The sequence below is a fragment of the Scyliorhinus torazame genome, chromosome 16 (assembly GCF_047496885.1).
Source record: "Scyliorhinus torazame isolate Kashiwa2021f chromosome 16, sScyTor2.1, whole genome shotgun sequence".
NCBI lineage: Eukaryota > Metazoa > Chordata > Chondrichthyes > Carcharhiniformes > Scyliorhinidae > Scyliorhinus > Scyliorhinus torazame.
In genome coordinates, this window is record NC_092722.1 from 113,726,160 (window position 1) to 113,738,912 (window position 12,753).

The 12,753-nt window shown below is 46.9% G+C and overlaps 1 protein-coding gene across 2 annotated transcripts in view; it reads left to right on the plus strand.

The window, feature by feature from the left end:
• Positions 1-12,753, plus strand: part of ipmkb (inositol polyphosphate multikinase b) — a 192,070-nt gene that overhangs the window by 55,747 nt on the left and 123,570 nt on the right. For both annotated transcript variants that reach the window (XM_072478930.1, XM_072478929.1), the window contains exon 3: positions 12,011-12,107. In XM_072478930.1, coding sequence (XP_072335031.1) covers positions 12,011-12,107 — 97 coding nt within the window. The remainder of the gene's footprint in view (positions 1-12,010; positions 12,108-12,753) is intronic.

The following is a 12,753-nucleotide window of genomic DNA, read 5'->3' on the forward strand; positions in this document are numbered from 1 at the left end:
TACAGGGTAGCCAGGAAGGAACTCAAAAATGGACTGAGGAGAGCTAGAAGGGGGCATGAGAAGTCCTGGTGGGAAGGATGAAGGAAAACCCCAAGGTGTTCTACACATGTGAGAAATAAGAGGATGATCAGAGTGAGAGTAGGGCCAATCAGGGGTAGTAGAGGGAACTTGTGCCTAGAGTCTGAGGAAGTGGGAGAGGCCCGAAATGAATATTTTGCTTTTGCTTCAGTATTGACTAGCGAGAGAGACCTTGTTGCTCGTGCGAACAGTGTGAACCAGGTTAATAGGGTCGAACAAGTTGACATTAAGAAGGAGGATGTGCTGGAAATTTTGAAAAGCATCAGGATAGATACGTCCCCTGAGCCAGACGGGATATACCCAAGATTGCTACGGGAAGCGAGGGAGAAGATTGCTGTGCAGTTGGCGATGATCTTTGTGTCCTCACTCCACTGGAGTAGTACCGGATGATTGGAGGGAGGCGAATGTTGTTCCCCTGTTCAAGAAAGGGAATAGGGAAATACCTGGGAATTACAAATCAGTCAGTCTTATGTCTGTGGTGAGCAAAATACTGGAAAGAATTCTGAGAGATGGGATTTATGATTATTTAGAAAAAGAGTGTTTAATTAAAGATAGTCAGCATGGCTTTGTGAGGGGCAGGTCATGCCTCACAAGGTTCATTGAATTCTTTGAGGGTGTGATGAGACACCTTGATGAAGGTCGGGCAGTGGATGTGGTGTATATGGATTTCAGTAGGCATTTGATAATGTTCCCCATGGTAGGTTCATTCTGAAAGTTAAGGGCATGGGATACAGGGAAATTTGGCTGTCTGGATACAGAATTGGCTGGCCGAAATAAGACAACGAGTGGTAGTGGATGGAAAGTATTCTGCCTGGAGGTCAGTGACCAGTGGTGTCCCGCAGGGATCTGTTCTGGGACCTCTGCTTTGTGGTTTTTATAAATGACTTGGATGAGGAAGTGGAAAGGTGGGTTAGTAAATTTGCCGATAGCACGAAGGTTGGTGGAGTTGTAGATAGTTTCGAGCGCTGTTGCAGGTTACAACAGAACATCGATAGGATGCAGAGCTGGGCTGAGAAGTGGCAGATGGAGTTCAACCGAGATAAATGTGAAGTGATTCATTTTGGAAGGTCGAATTTGACTGCTGAATACAGGGTTAAAGGCAGGATTCTTGGAAGTGTGGAGGAACAGAGGGATCTTGGGGTCCACGTACATAGATCCCTCAAAGTTGCCACCCAGGTTGATAGGGTTGTTAAGAAGGCGTATGGTATGTTGGCTTTCATTAACAGGGGGATTGAGTTTAAGAGCCGCAAGGTTTTGCTGCAGCTTTATACAACCCTGGTTAGACCACATTTGGAATATTGTGTCCAGTTCTGGTCGCCTCATTATAAGAAGGACGTGGATGCTTTGGAGAGGGTGCAGAGGAGATTTACCAGGATGCTGCTTGGATTGGAGGGCATATCTTACGAAGAAAGGTTGAGGAGCTAGGGCTTTTCTCATTGGAGCGAAGAAGGAAAAGAGGTAACTTGATAGAGGTAACAAGGTGACGAGAGGCATGGATAGAGTGGATAGCCAGAGACTTTTCCCCAGGCGGAAATGGCTGTCACGATGGAACATAATTTTAAAGTGATTGGAGGATGGTATAGAGGATGTGTCAGAGGTAGGTTCTTTACACAGAGAGTGTAAATGGAGTCAGAGTCATTAGGGACATTTAAGTGACTCTTGGACAGGCACATGGACAGCAGTAAATTGAAGGGGTGTAGGTTAGGTTGATCGTAGATTGGGATAAATGGTCGGCACAACATCGTGAGCCGAAGGGCCTGTCCTGTGCTGTACTGTTCTATGTTCTATACAAAGTTAGGTGGCATTGTAGACAGGCGAGACGATAGCATAAAATTGCAAGGAGATATTGACAGCCTAGGTGAATGGGCAGACATTGTGACAGATGGAATTTAATGTAAGCAAGTGTGAGACTATCCATTTTGGACCAAAAAAGAATAGAGCAGAGTACTTTCTAAATGGAAAGAGGTTAATTACAATGGATGGCCAAAGCGGTTTGGGGGTTCAGGTGCATAGATCCTTAAAATGTCTGGAAAAGTGCAGAAAAAGGCTAATGGAATGCTAGCCTTTATGTCTAGAGTATTGGAATATAAAGACACCGGGGTTATGTTCCAGCTATACAAAGCCCTGATTAGATCCCACTTGGAGTCACGGTGAACAGTTCTGGGCACCACACCTTTAGGAAGGATATTTTGGCCTTGGAAGAAGTGCAATGTTTGCAAAAATGATACCTGGACTATGGGGGGTTAAGTTATGAGGAGAGATTACATAAATTAGGACTGTTTTTGCTAGAATTTCGAAGGTTAAGGGGTGATCTGATCACAGTATTTAAGACATTAACAGGAAAGACAGGGTAGATAACGATATACGATTTCCACTAATTGGAAATTCTAAATCTCAGGGGCATAGTCTAAAAATTAGGGCTAGACCATTCAGGAGAGTTGTTCGGAAGCACTGCTTCACTCAAAGGGTGGTAGAGGTTTGGAACTCTCTCCCACAATAGAACAGTTATTAAATTTAAATCTGAGATAGATACATTTTTGTTAAGCAAACATAAGGGATATGGGGTTAGGCCACAGATCAGCCATGATCTCATTAAATGGCGGGACAGGCTCGAAGGGCTGAATGGCCTAATCCTGTTTCTATAACACAGAATTAGAGACTGGTTAGCTTCGCATCAGTCATAGGGAAAATGCTCCAGTCTGTTATAAATGATGTGATAAGAGGGCAGTTAGAAAATATCAACGAGATTAGACAAAGTCAACATGGATTTATGAAAGGGAAGTCATGTTTGACAAACGTACCGGAGATTTTTGAGGATGTGGATAGTAGAATGGATAAGGGTGAGTCCGCGGGTGTGGGTTCTTCGGATTTTCTGAAAGCTTTAGATACAGTCCCACTTCAGAGGTTAGTGCGCAAAATTAAAGCACATGGGATTGGGGGTAATATATTGGCATGGGTTGAGAATTGGTTAGCAGACAGGAAACAGAAAAGGAATAAATCGGCCTTTTTCGATGTGGCAAGCAATGGCTAGTGGGGCCCCACATGGATCAGTGCTTGAGCTCCAGGTATTCACAATATACGTCAGTGATTTGGAGGGAACCAAATGTAATATTTCCAAGTTTGTTGATGGCACAAAACTTAGTGGAAATGAGTATGGTCAAACAAAAAGGGATTTATGCAAATTGAGTGAGTGGGCAAATACTCGGCAGATGCATTATACCGTGGATAAAGTTATCCAATTCGGACAGAGAAACAGAATGGCAGAGTATTATTTAATTGGGATAGATTGGGAAATGTTGATGTTCAAAGGGACCTGGATATCCTTATACACCAGTCACTGAAAGAAAGCATTCAGGTGCAACAAGCAGTTAGGAAGGCAAATGATATGTGGGCTTTCATTACAAGAGGATTTGAGTACAGGAGCAAGGATGTCTTACTGCAGATGTCCAGAGCTCTAGCGAGATCACACCTGAGTATTATGTGCAGTTTTGGTCTCCTTTTCTAAGGAAGGATGGGGGCAGCATGGTGGCGCAGTGGTTAACACTGGTGCCTCATGGCGCCGAGGACCCAGGTTTGACCCCGGCCCCGGGTCACCGTCAGTGTGGACTTTTCACATTCTCCCTGTGTCTGCCTAGGTCTCACTCCCACAGCCCAAAGATGTGCAGGGTAGGTGGATTGGTCATGCTAAATTGACCCTTAATTGGAAAAATCTAAGAAAGGATATACTTGCCATGGAAGGACTGCATCGAAGGTTCACCAGACAGATTCCTGGGATGGCAGGTTTGTCGAGTGAGGAGAGAGATTGGGTCGACTGGGCCTGTATTCACTGGAATTTAGAAGAATGAGAAGGGACCTTACAGAAACATATAAAATTCTGACAGACTGGATGCAAGAATGTTGGGGTGAATTCTGTGCCTCCCAAGCCACGTGCCCCTCATCGGCGTACCGTCGCCAGGTGCGGGATTCTCTGTTCCCGCCGTCAGCCAACGAGATTTCCCATTGTAGCTACCACACCCCCGGGAAATCCACGGGTGTGTGTGTGCTGCTAGCGTAATGAAGCATCCCGTCGGCGGAGACTTCGCCCCTTGTTTTCTCTGGCTGAAGGGCTCTAGAACAAGGGATCACAGTCTCAGGATACGGAGTAGTCCATTCAGGACTGAGATGAGAAAGTTCTTCACTCAGAAGATGGTGAACATGTGGAATTCTCCAGAAGGCTGTGGAGGCCAAATCACGGAATATATTTAAGAAGGAAATAGATTTCTAGACTCTAAAGGTGTTGAAGGGGTATGGGGAAACTGCGGCAGTATGGTGTTGAGATGGAGTATAAGCCATAATCATAATGAATGGTGGGGCAGGCTCGACGGGCCGAATGGCCTATTGATGCTCCTACATTCTATGTTTCTGTGTTCTCTCGTAGAATTTACAGTGCAGAAGGAGGCCATTCAGCCCATTGAGTCTGCACCAGCTCTTGGAAAGAGCACCCTACCCAAGCCCACAACTCCACCCTATCCCCATAACCCAGTAACCCCACCCAACATTAAGAGCAAGTTTGGACACTGAGGGCAATTTAGCATGACCAATCCACCTAACCTACACATCTTTGGACTGTGGGAGGAAACTGGAGCACCCGGAGGAAACCCACGCACACACGGGGAGGATGCGCAGACTCCGCACAGACAGTGACCCAAGCCGGAATCAAACTTGGGACCCTGGAGCTGTGAAGCAATTGTGCTAACCACTATGCTACCGTGATGCTCTCATATCATCGTGGATACTTTTAATAATTAACACAAGTCTTTTGGCAATATTTCAGATTTTGAGCCACCCACATTGAGTTCCTAGAAATTAAACAATATTGTGGTCTCCTTAGTATTTAGTGTTTAGTACTTATAGCTTCTCGATCTATTTTAAAGTGCTCTTCCAATACTTTCTCCCTCCAATTTGAAGCTATTGCAGCACTGCTATGAATAAACCCTGTCTTCATTTCTTCTATGCTGTGCTGGATTTGATTCCATAGATTCTATTATCTCCCCCAATGTACCACTCTTCAAGAGATTGACCAGAGTGTGCCAGCTGGCTTACTAACCCGGCGTGATGTCCTGATGTGCACTTTTTGAGTGGTAATTGGACATTGGTCAGTGATTTGGATCTGTCACTGACTTTTCTTTCTACCTGTCCATTAATCTCGTAGGGCAGATTTTAGTGCCTTCACTGACATCTTGGCTAAGATTGAGCAAGTCGATTCAGATTGGGGACAAAGCTAGTACTTACCTGGTTTGGTTTCTTATATGTACTGAATGGATTCCTCCCATGGCTCAGTCCATTACTGAACCATCGAGGAGGCTCAGAACCCACTCACGTTTGTTAAATTCTTGTTCAACCCTAAATAGAGGATAATGGCATAAAGTGCTGTGAAAGATCACCTTTTATTAGGTGTTTCCCTCGACACTGGCAGGCAAGTTTGAGTTCTGTAATTTGAACTAAAATAGCATTTGATAAACAGAAATGAAATTGTCTGAACAGTTTAATCCAGGTGACTTATTCTTCTTGTAAGTGCAAATGGGATTCAGTTGCAGAAAATCTCGAGCTGTACTTTCAAATTAAATTGCGTGTGGAGTTCGAGAGGTCACTGGTAGAGCATTCCAGTACTTAACCAAGAGGATTACAGAGTCTGTCATTATGTCTAAGTTACAGACTGGCGATTGATTGTGTATATTTCTTCCACAAAGTTTAAATTTTTATTGAATTATTTTATTCTATCTTTTAATACTTAGTACCATACTGCTATCACTAAGGACACAGAAAAGGGATATTGAGTTATAATCAGATAAGAGTTGAGGGAGGGATGAGCTGGAGCAAATCCTCGAAGAGACAAATGTATTATACTTGGCTGAGGGAAAGGGATTTCTACAGCTTTTCAGAACTGGTGATACAGTTTAATTTTAGCACAGGGCATTCTGAGGTCTGTAACAAGGAAGAAGGGTAGATTAGGTATATTGAGCCTGCACTAAATAATACTCCAATTTGCTTTAAAGGGTTACTTTAGGTTATAGTTCTAGTGGAATCATACACTGTAAAGTGTCATGATGATGGCGGGCAAAAAACACAATGACACACAATGTTGAACTTTAGAACACGAAGTCCTGAGTTATTTATATTGATATAAATTCAAAAATCACTGAGAATATAAACACAAGCCACTGCCTTGTACTGCAGGATATTTTTCTTAAGGGTCAGTGGAACTCCTCCCTGTTTCCAGACAAGGCACTTCCAAAAACATCAAGAGACACATATTCAACACTCGAACACCTCGACAACAAGGACACCTACGTCAGACTGCTATTAATTGAGTACAGCACCACCTTCAACATCATTATCCCGACAAAACTAATAACCAAACTCTGCAGTCTTGGACTTGACATGACCCTGTGCAGCTGGATCCTTGACTTGCTCACCAACAGACCGCAATCTGTCAGGATAGGTAACAGCTCCTCCTCCACAATAGTCCTCCACACCGGGGCCCACACGGATGTGTGCTTAGTCCTCTACTGTACTCGCTATACATACTCGACTGTGTGACAAGATGCAACTCCAATTCTATCTAGAAGTTTGCGGATGATATGACTGTGGTGGGTTGTATCTCAAAAAGCGACGAGTCAGACTACAGAAGGGAGGTAGATCACTTGGTTGCATGGTGTACCGAAACAACCTCTCTCCCAATGCCAGCAGAACCAAGGAACTGATCATAGACTTCAGGAAGCGTATCATGACACGCGCCCCTTTCTATATCAATGGCTCTGAAGTGGAGATGGTCAATAGCTTTAAGTTCCTGGGGGGGGGGGGGGTCATCATCATCAACAGAGTATCCTGGTCCACTCACGTTGATGCAATAATTAAGAAAGCCCAACAACGTCTCTACTTCCTATGTAAGCTAAAGAAATTTGACATGCCTGCATCGACTCCCACAAACTTCGACAGATGTACCATAGAGAGCATCCTATCCGGATGCATCACAGCTTGGTATGGCAACTGCTCGGCCCACGATCGCAAGAAACTGCAGGGTGTGATGAACTCAGCACAACCCATTACACAAGCTTGCCACCCTCCCATTGATTCTGCCTTCACCTCCCGGTGCCTCAGTAAGGCAGACAGCATTGTCAGAGACCCCTCACACCCAGGCTTTCCCCTCTTCCAGACCCTTCCATCAGGCCAAAGATACAGAAGTTTGAAGACCACATCCAGATATAGAAACAGCTTCTTCCCCACTGCTACCAGACTCCTCAACGACTCTCCCTCGGACTGATATGTTCCCTATAAGACACTATTCGTGATGCACTCTGCTGCTCTTGCTTATGTCGTATTTGCTTTGTTATTTTGCCCTTGTTCCATACTATAACTAATTACTTATTTGTCGATGTACTGTGTACATTTTCACATTCACTGTAACTATCTATTTATTTTTGTCTCCTGTTCACGTTTCCTTGGCCACAGCAAAATACATTTCACTGTAATTCGGTATATGTGACAAAATATAAATCCAATCAAATCAAAGACTGATTACCAACTCTGGTAAAAACAAAAACTGCTGTGTACTTCCCGATGCTCGGCCCGACGAGGCCATCACTGCTATGAAACATTAATTGGTCCACATAATGAGGGCCCACGGGCTTCACGCCGCAAAAGATGGTCCTGCCGGCTGATTCGCTTGCCAGCCGCCCGCTAATGAGCGATAGCAGCACTTAAATTGCTCCTGTACAGCCAACAGCCGTGTTTCCAAGAAGGTGAGGGTCCACCGGCCCCTACCCAGATGAACTGTCACGCGAGTTGTTAATGCCATGCAGAATGACCCATTCCTCCCACTGACCTCATGTCCATTCTCCCGCAGAATCCTCATCCCGGTGCACGCCGTCGGCAGCATGAGTCGGGGTGTCCAAGGCGTGGCTCAGTTGGCGACCGCCAAGGCTGAGCGCCTTTGACAACGTGCTCCAGTCGCTGGGGATTGTAACCCAGTACCAGGCGGACCTTGACGAGACGCTGCATGGCCCAGTCTCAGGTGGGCTTAGCTGAGGCACTGCAGAGTATGTCCCGGTCGCTGGGGGACGTGTCCCAGTCTCGGGTGGGAATTGCCGAGGCCCTCCAGAGTACGTCCCGGTCGCAGGCATAGCCAAGGCACTGTGGGACATGTCCCAATATCAGATGGGCATGGCCGAGGCACTGCAGAGCATGTCCTGGTCGCAGTGGGCATTGCCAGGGTGCTCCACACTATGTTCCAGTCACTGAGGACCATTGCCCCGTTGACACTGTGTTGCAGACATTGGGGAGCCGCCAGGACTGACAGAGCCAGATAACTTGGTGCAGCTGGATCAAGCCACTGGGGCTCGATCCAGCTGCCCCACCATTCTGAGGTGAACCCCTAGCACCGACCAGGAGACGGGGAACACTGGGTGCCAACCCAGAGCAACATAACGGACTGGCGACGGTGACCCAGAGCAACATAACGGACTGGCCAGTCGCTCCCACAAGACTCACCCCAACAACGGTGCATCTCTGAGAGCACCAAAAAAGGATGGTATGGCAGAGCATGTGCCACTGGCATGTGAGTCGGGCCCCTCCGGCCCCAGAGGACACCCACCAGGGGCATCCAAGGCCTCTGAACGCAGTCGGCAGCAGGCTGCCTCCTCCTCCTGATGTGCATCCTGGAGACACCTAGACACAGTGGTAGAGCACGGAAGGTCAAGTAGGACCCCTGAGAGGGAACCGCGCAGGGGGGTGGGGGGGGGGGGGGGGTGTTTGATGCAGTGTGTGCTGGGGGGAAGAGTTTGGGAGGGGTGGGGGGGGGGTGCACCAAGAGGGGTTTGTAGCAGTTGGGGACACTGGTGTAAATTATTACAAATCGTTGACCAATATGACGTCTCTGGCACGTTCCTCCACAATGCGGGGTGAGCACCAATCCCATGCCCCATTTCCCCGGACACACAGGTCCTGGATGCCTCTTCCCACTCCTCCCACCTTGGCACACCACGTGCAGGTGATGGGTGTGAGCAAGCATTCAGCCGACAAGCAGGGGTCAGACTATGACATTGTATGAGGAGGGGTGGCACTCCACGCTCAGCAGGTTACCGCCCCCGCCCCACCACCCCCACCCTCCCATCCCCGCCCTCGACAGTGACTTGCTGACGGTGCGACACTGTCTCATCACCCTGGAGTGATGTTACAGAGACACTGGGAGGGGGAATGGTACGAAAGGGGATGAGGAATGGGGGGTGGGGGAAGGGGAAGGTTGGGGGTCGGGAGGGGGCAGGGGGTTGGGAAAAGGGGAAATTACGAACGAGGCCATGTCCTATGTGAAGCGGGTGAGGATGAGGGCCTTGCTGGCCCTCCGGGCTTGATGGACTCGCACCACTGCCGCCTGTCCTCCGACTGGTCCTGCGGGTCCTCCCGGGGCTCGTTCTCCAGCCCCTACTGGTCCGATGTATCTTCATCCTCATTGTCCTCGGAGGTGGCCACATGTTCCTCTCCCACCACCTTCAGCACATCGACCCGCTGCTGTGCCAGGTTGTGGAGGACACCGCAGACTACCACCACGCAGGTGACCCTCTGGGGGATTGTTCTGCAGTGCACCATCAGAGCGGTCAAGGCATCGGAACTGCATCTTGAGTCTGTTGCACTGCTCAGTGATAGCCTGGGTGGCCCCATGAGCCTTGTTGAATCGATCACCGCTTCGGTCACTGGCCTTTGTACTGCCGTATTTAGCCAGCCCTCCGGGGGGGGGGGGGGGGGGGGGGGGGTGTAACCCCTTATCTCCCAAGATAAGGGCCGTCCTGGGGTGGTGCTCGAAGAGGCTGGGGAAGTCTGACTGCCCCCGGATGTAGCTGTTGTGCACACTCCCTGGGAAGCGTGCACACACGCATGATCTTCATGTGGTGGTCGCACTCGAGCTGGATGTTCAGAGAGTGGAACCCCTTCCTGTTGTTGTATGGCACTCCCAGACGATCTGGTACACGCAAGGCGACGTGTGCCACTTAGCCCTGGACCGGGGGCATCCCCTTGATGGCAGAGAATCCTGCTGCCCGGGCACCTTCTTGGGCTTGGTCCATGGCAAAGCTTTTGTATTCCGCTGCCTGGGCATACAGGGCATCCGGGACTTCACAGATGCACGTGTGAGCTGTAGCTTGTGGGAAGCCGCACAAGTCCCCGCTCAAGCCCAGGTATGGAGGCTTTTAGATCACAAGGGCAGTTAATTAGGGGGTCGCTCCTGTTAATTATATGGAGGTTGTGCTTATGTGGTGGTTATTGGTTTCTCTCATGCTATGGTGGGATCGTGATTTCAGCAACGGGAGTGGGCCGACCGATTATTATAACGAGCAGGTTGTAAAGAGCTCTTCGTGTGAGACAGCTGAGAAGACTGGAACCTGAATACTGTCGTGAACCAAGTGAAGGATGTTCACAGTTCACAGAATCATTATCTTTTCAGTGTAGAAGGAGACCATTTGGACCAAAGTTCGCACTTTTTGGAGATGCCTATTTGTGGAACTCTGATGGATAAAGCTGCGTTTGGAGGCGACTCAATTACCAAATCCCGCATGAAGAAGAAGATTTGAGCATCTCTGGGGATGACCGAATTGTGACGGGCCTTGCGCTGTACGTGGTGCTATTCCGCTCTGAGGGGACCGCCGGTGAATCCATGAGTTCTATCTTTGTTGTGGCGCTATTTAAAGTGCATTTTATAGTTTCAACTGAATACAGTTTGCCTGTTAATTTGTGGTTCATTTATGTTGCTTTTGGCTCGATCGTTAAAGTAGAAGTTTTAAAAGGTGAAATCTTGTTCATCAATTTCTTTGCTTGGCGTCATTTGGCAAGTTTGACTATTTGGATTATTGGTCTCCATGGGCAACAAAGCATTGAACAGAATACAGCAGATACTGGAAATGTGAGATAAAAACAGAAAAAACTGGAATCACTTCTGCGTGGCGGGCACTACGAGTCCATTAATCTGAAACTTGAGCCCTATTATTCTCCAGCATTTTCTGTTTTTGTTTTGGGATGTGATTCTGCACTATCAATGCAATGATGCACAACTTGTCAGTGTTCATTCCATATTGAGTAGACACTAGTAGAAATTGGAGCGCAGTTACAGCTGTTGCATGCAGGACCTTTTTTTAAATTCACAAAATTATCTAAATGATTTTTATTTTACATTCCCATCATCACATCCTCTATGTTGATGTAATATTTTCCAGTTGACATATTACTTTCCTTTATAAAAACATTTTTATTGAAGTTTTCATTTGAACAAGTAAGGCAATAAAATCAAGGAAATGGTACAGCGCCGCAAAAATGTTCCAGTATACGTAGATACAGAAGGGGATCAGGAGAACAGCAATATGATTGGCCCAGCACAATCGTTAAATTTAACTTGGTTCCCCTATACTACCAGGGAGAGCAAGGATAAGGCCAGGAAAACATGGCAAAATGGTGCACTCCTTCCAAATTCAGGATAAGAACTTCCCACCATGTTGGGGTGCCCACCAGAACATATGTCTCTCAACTCCAGTTGTTCAGTCTCCTTTCTGAAGCTGTGATGCACAAGTACGGTGTATAGCTTTTCCTTCATGCACTACCTCTGTATAGTGAAGGTTTAATGTAGATACACAGATATGGTGAAACTGAAACCAATTTTGAGCTTTTGAATGTTGAACAATGAGCTGTGGGCCAAAAGGCTGTGAAATACAAGAATATCTGCACATTCGGGTTGAAATGCACTTGACTAATTCTTGACTACTGAACGATGTTTCTAAACTTGCTGAATTAAGACATTCTTTTCAGTCAGAGTCTCTAAGAATACTCTGAGAAACATTATAGGTGAGAAAGCTTTTCGTGTAGTTCTGAAGTTCAAACATTTGTTCTCAGTAGACTTTTCTTCTGTTTTCAGGTGTTTGGTTCATCTTGTCATGAGCATGTGTTCTTAGAACTACGAAAATTCCTGCCTAAATTCCTTGGCACCTGGACGCCGACTACTTCACCTAATGGTATCCTTTGCACTGAACTGTAATATCGTGTACAGTATGAGCTGGTAACCTGACGATTCTTACTTGATACTGCCATATAAATCTTAATGTTTTGTCATCTCCCATCATGCCCTCTCTGTGCACGTCTTTCCCATGAGACCCAGCCCCTGTTCCCTTGAATTTATTCCCAATAAATTGCTGATCGCGCAACTTTGGTTCTTCCTCTTTAGTTGTTGTCTTTGTCTCCTTTAAATCTTGCCTTTCCTCAAAAAAATACCCTTGACCCCATCATCCTTGCAAGCTAACATTCCATCTCCAACTTTCCTTCCCTCTCTGAAATCCTTAAATGTATTTTCACGTCCAGAATTGTTCCCATCTTTAGAACTCATTAGAATCAGGTTTTCGCCCATAGTACTGAAACAGCACTTCTCAAAGTCACAACTGACATCCTATTCAACTGCACCAAAGGTAAACCTTTCCTCCTCATCTTTCACGACCTGCTCTGTAGCCTTTGACATGGTTGACCACAGCGTCGTTCTCCAAAGCCACTGGTGTGGAGCTGGGAGAGACTGTTGTTATTTGGTATATTTCATCCATGTCAGAGGATTACTTGCAATGGCTTCTTTGCCCCACACCACTACCTCTGGTATACCCCAGTGGATCTTTC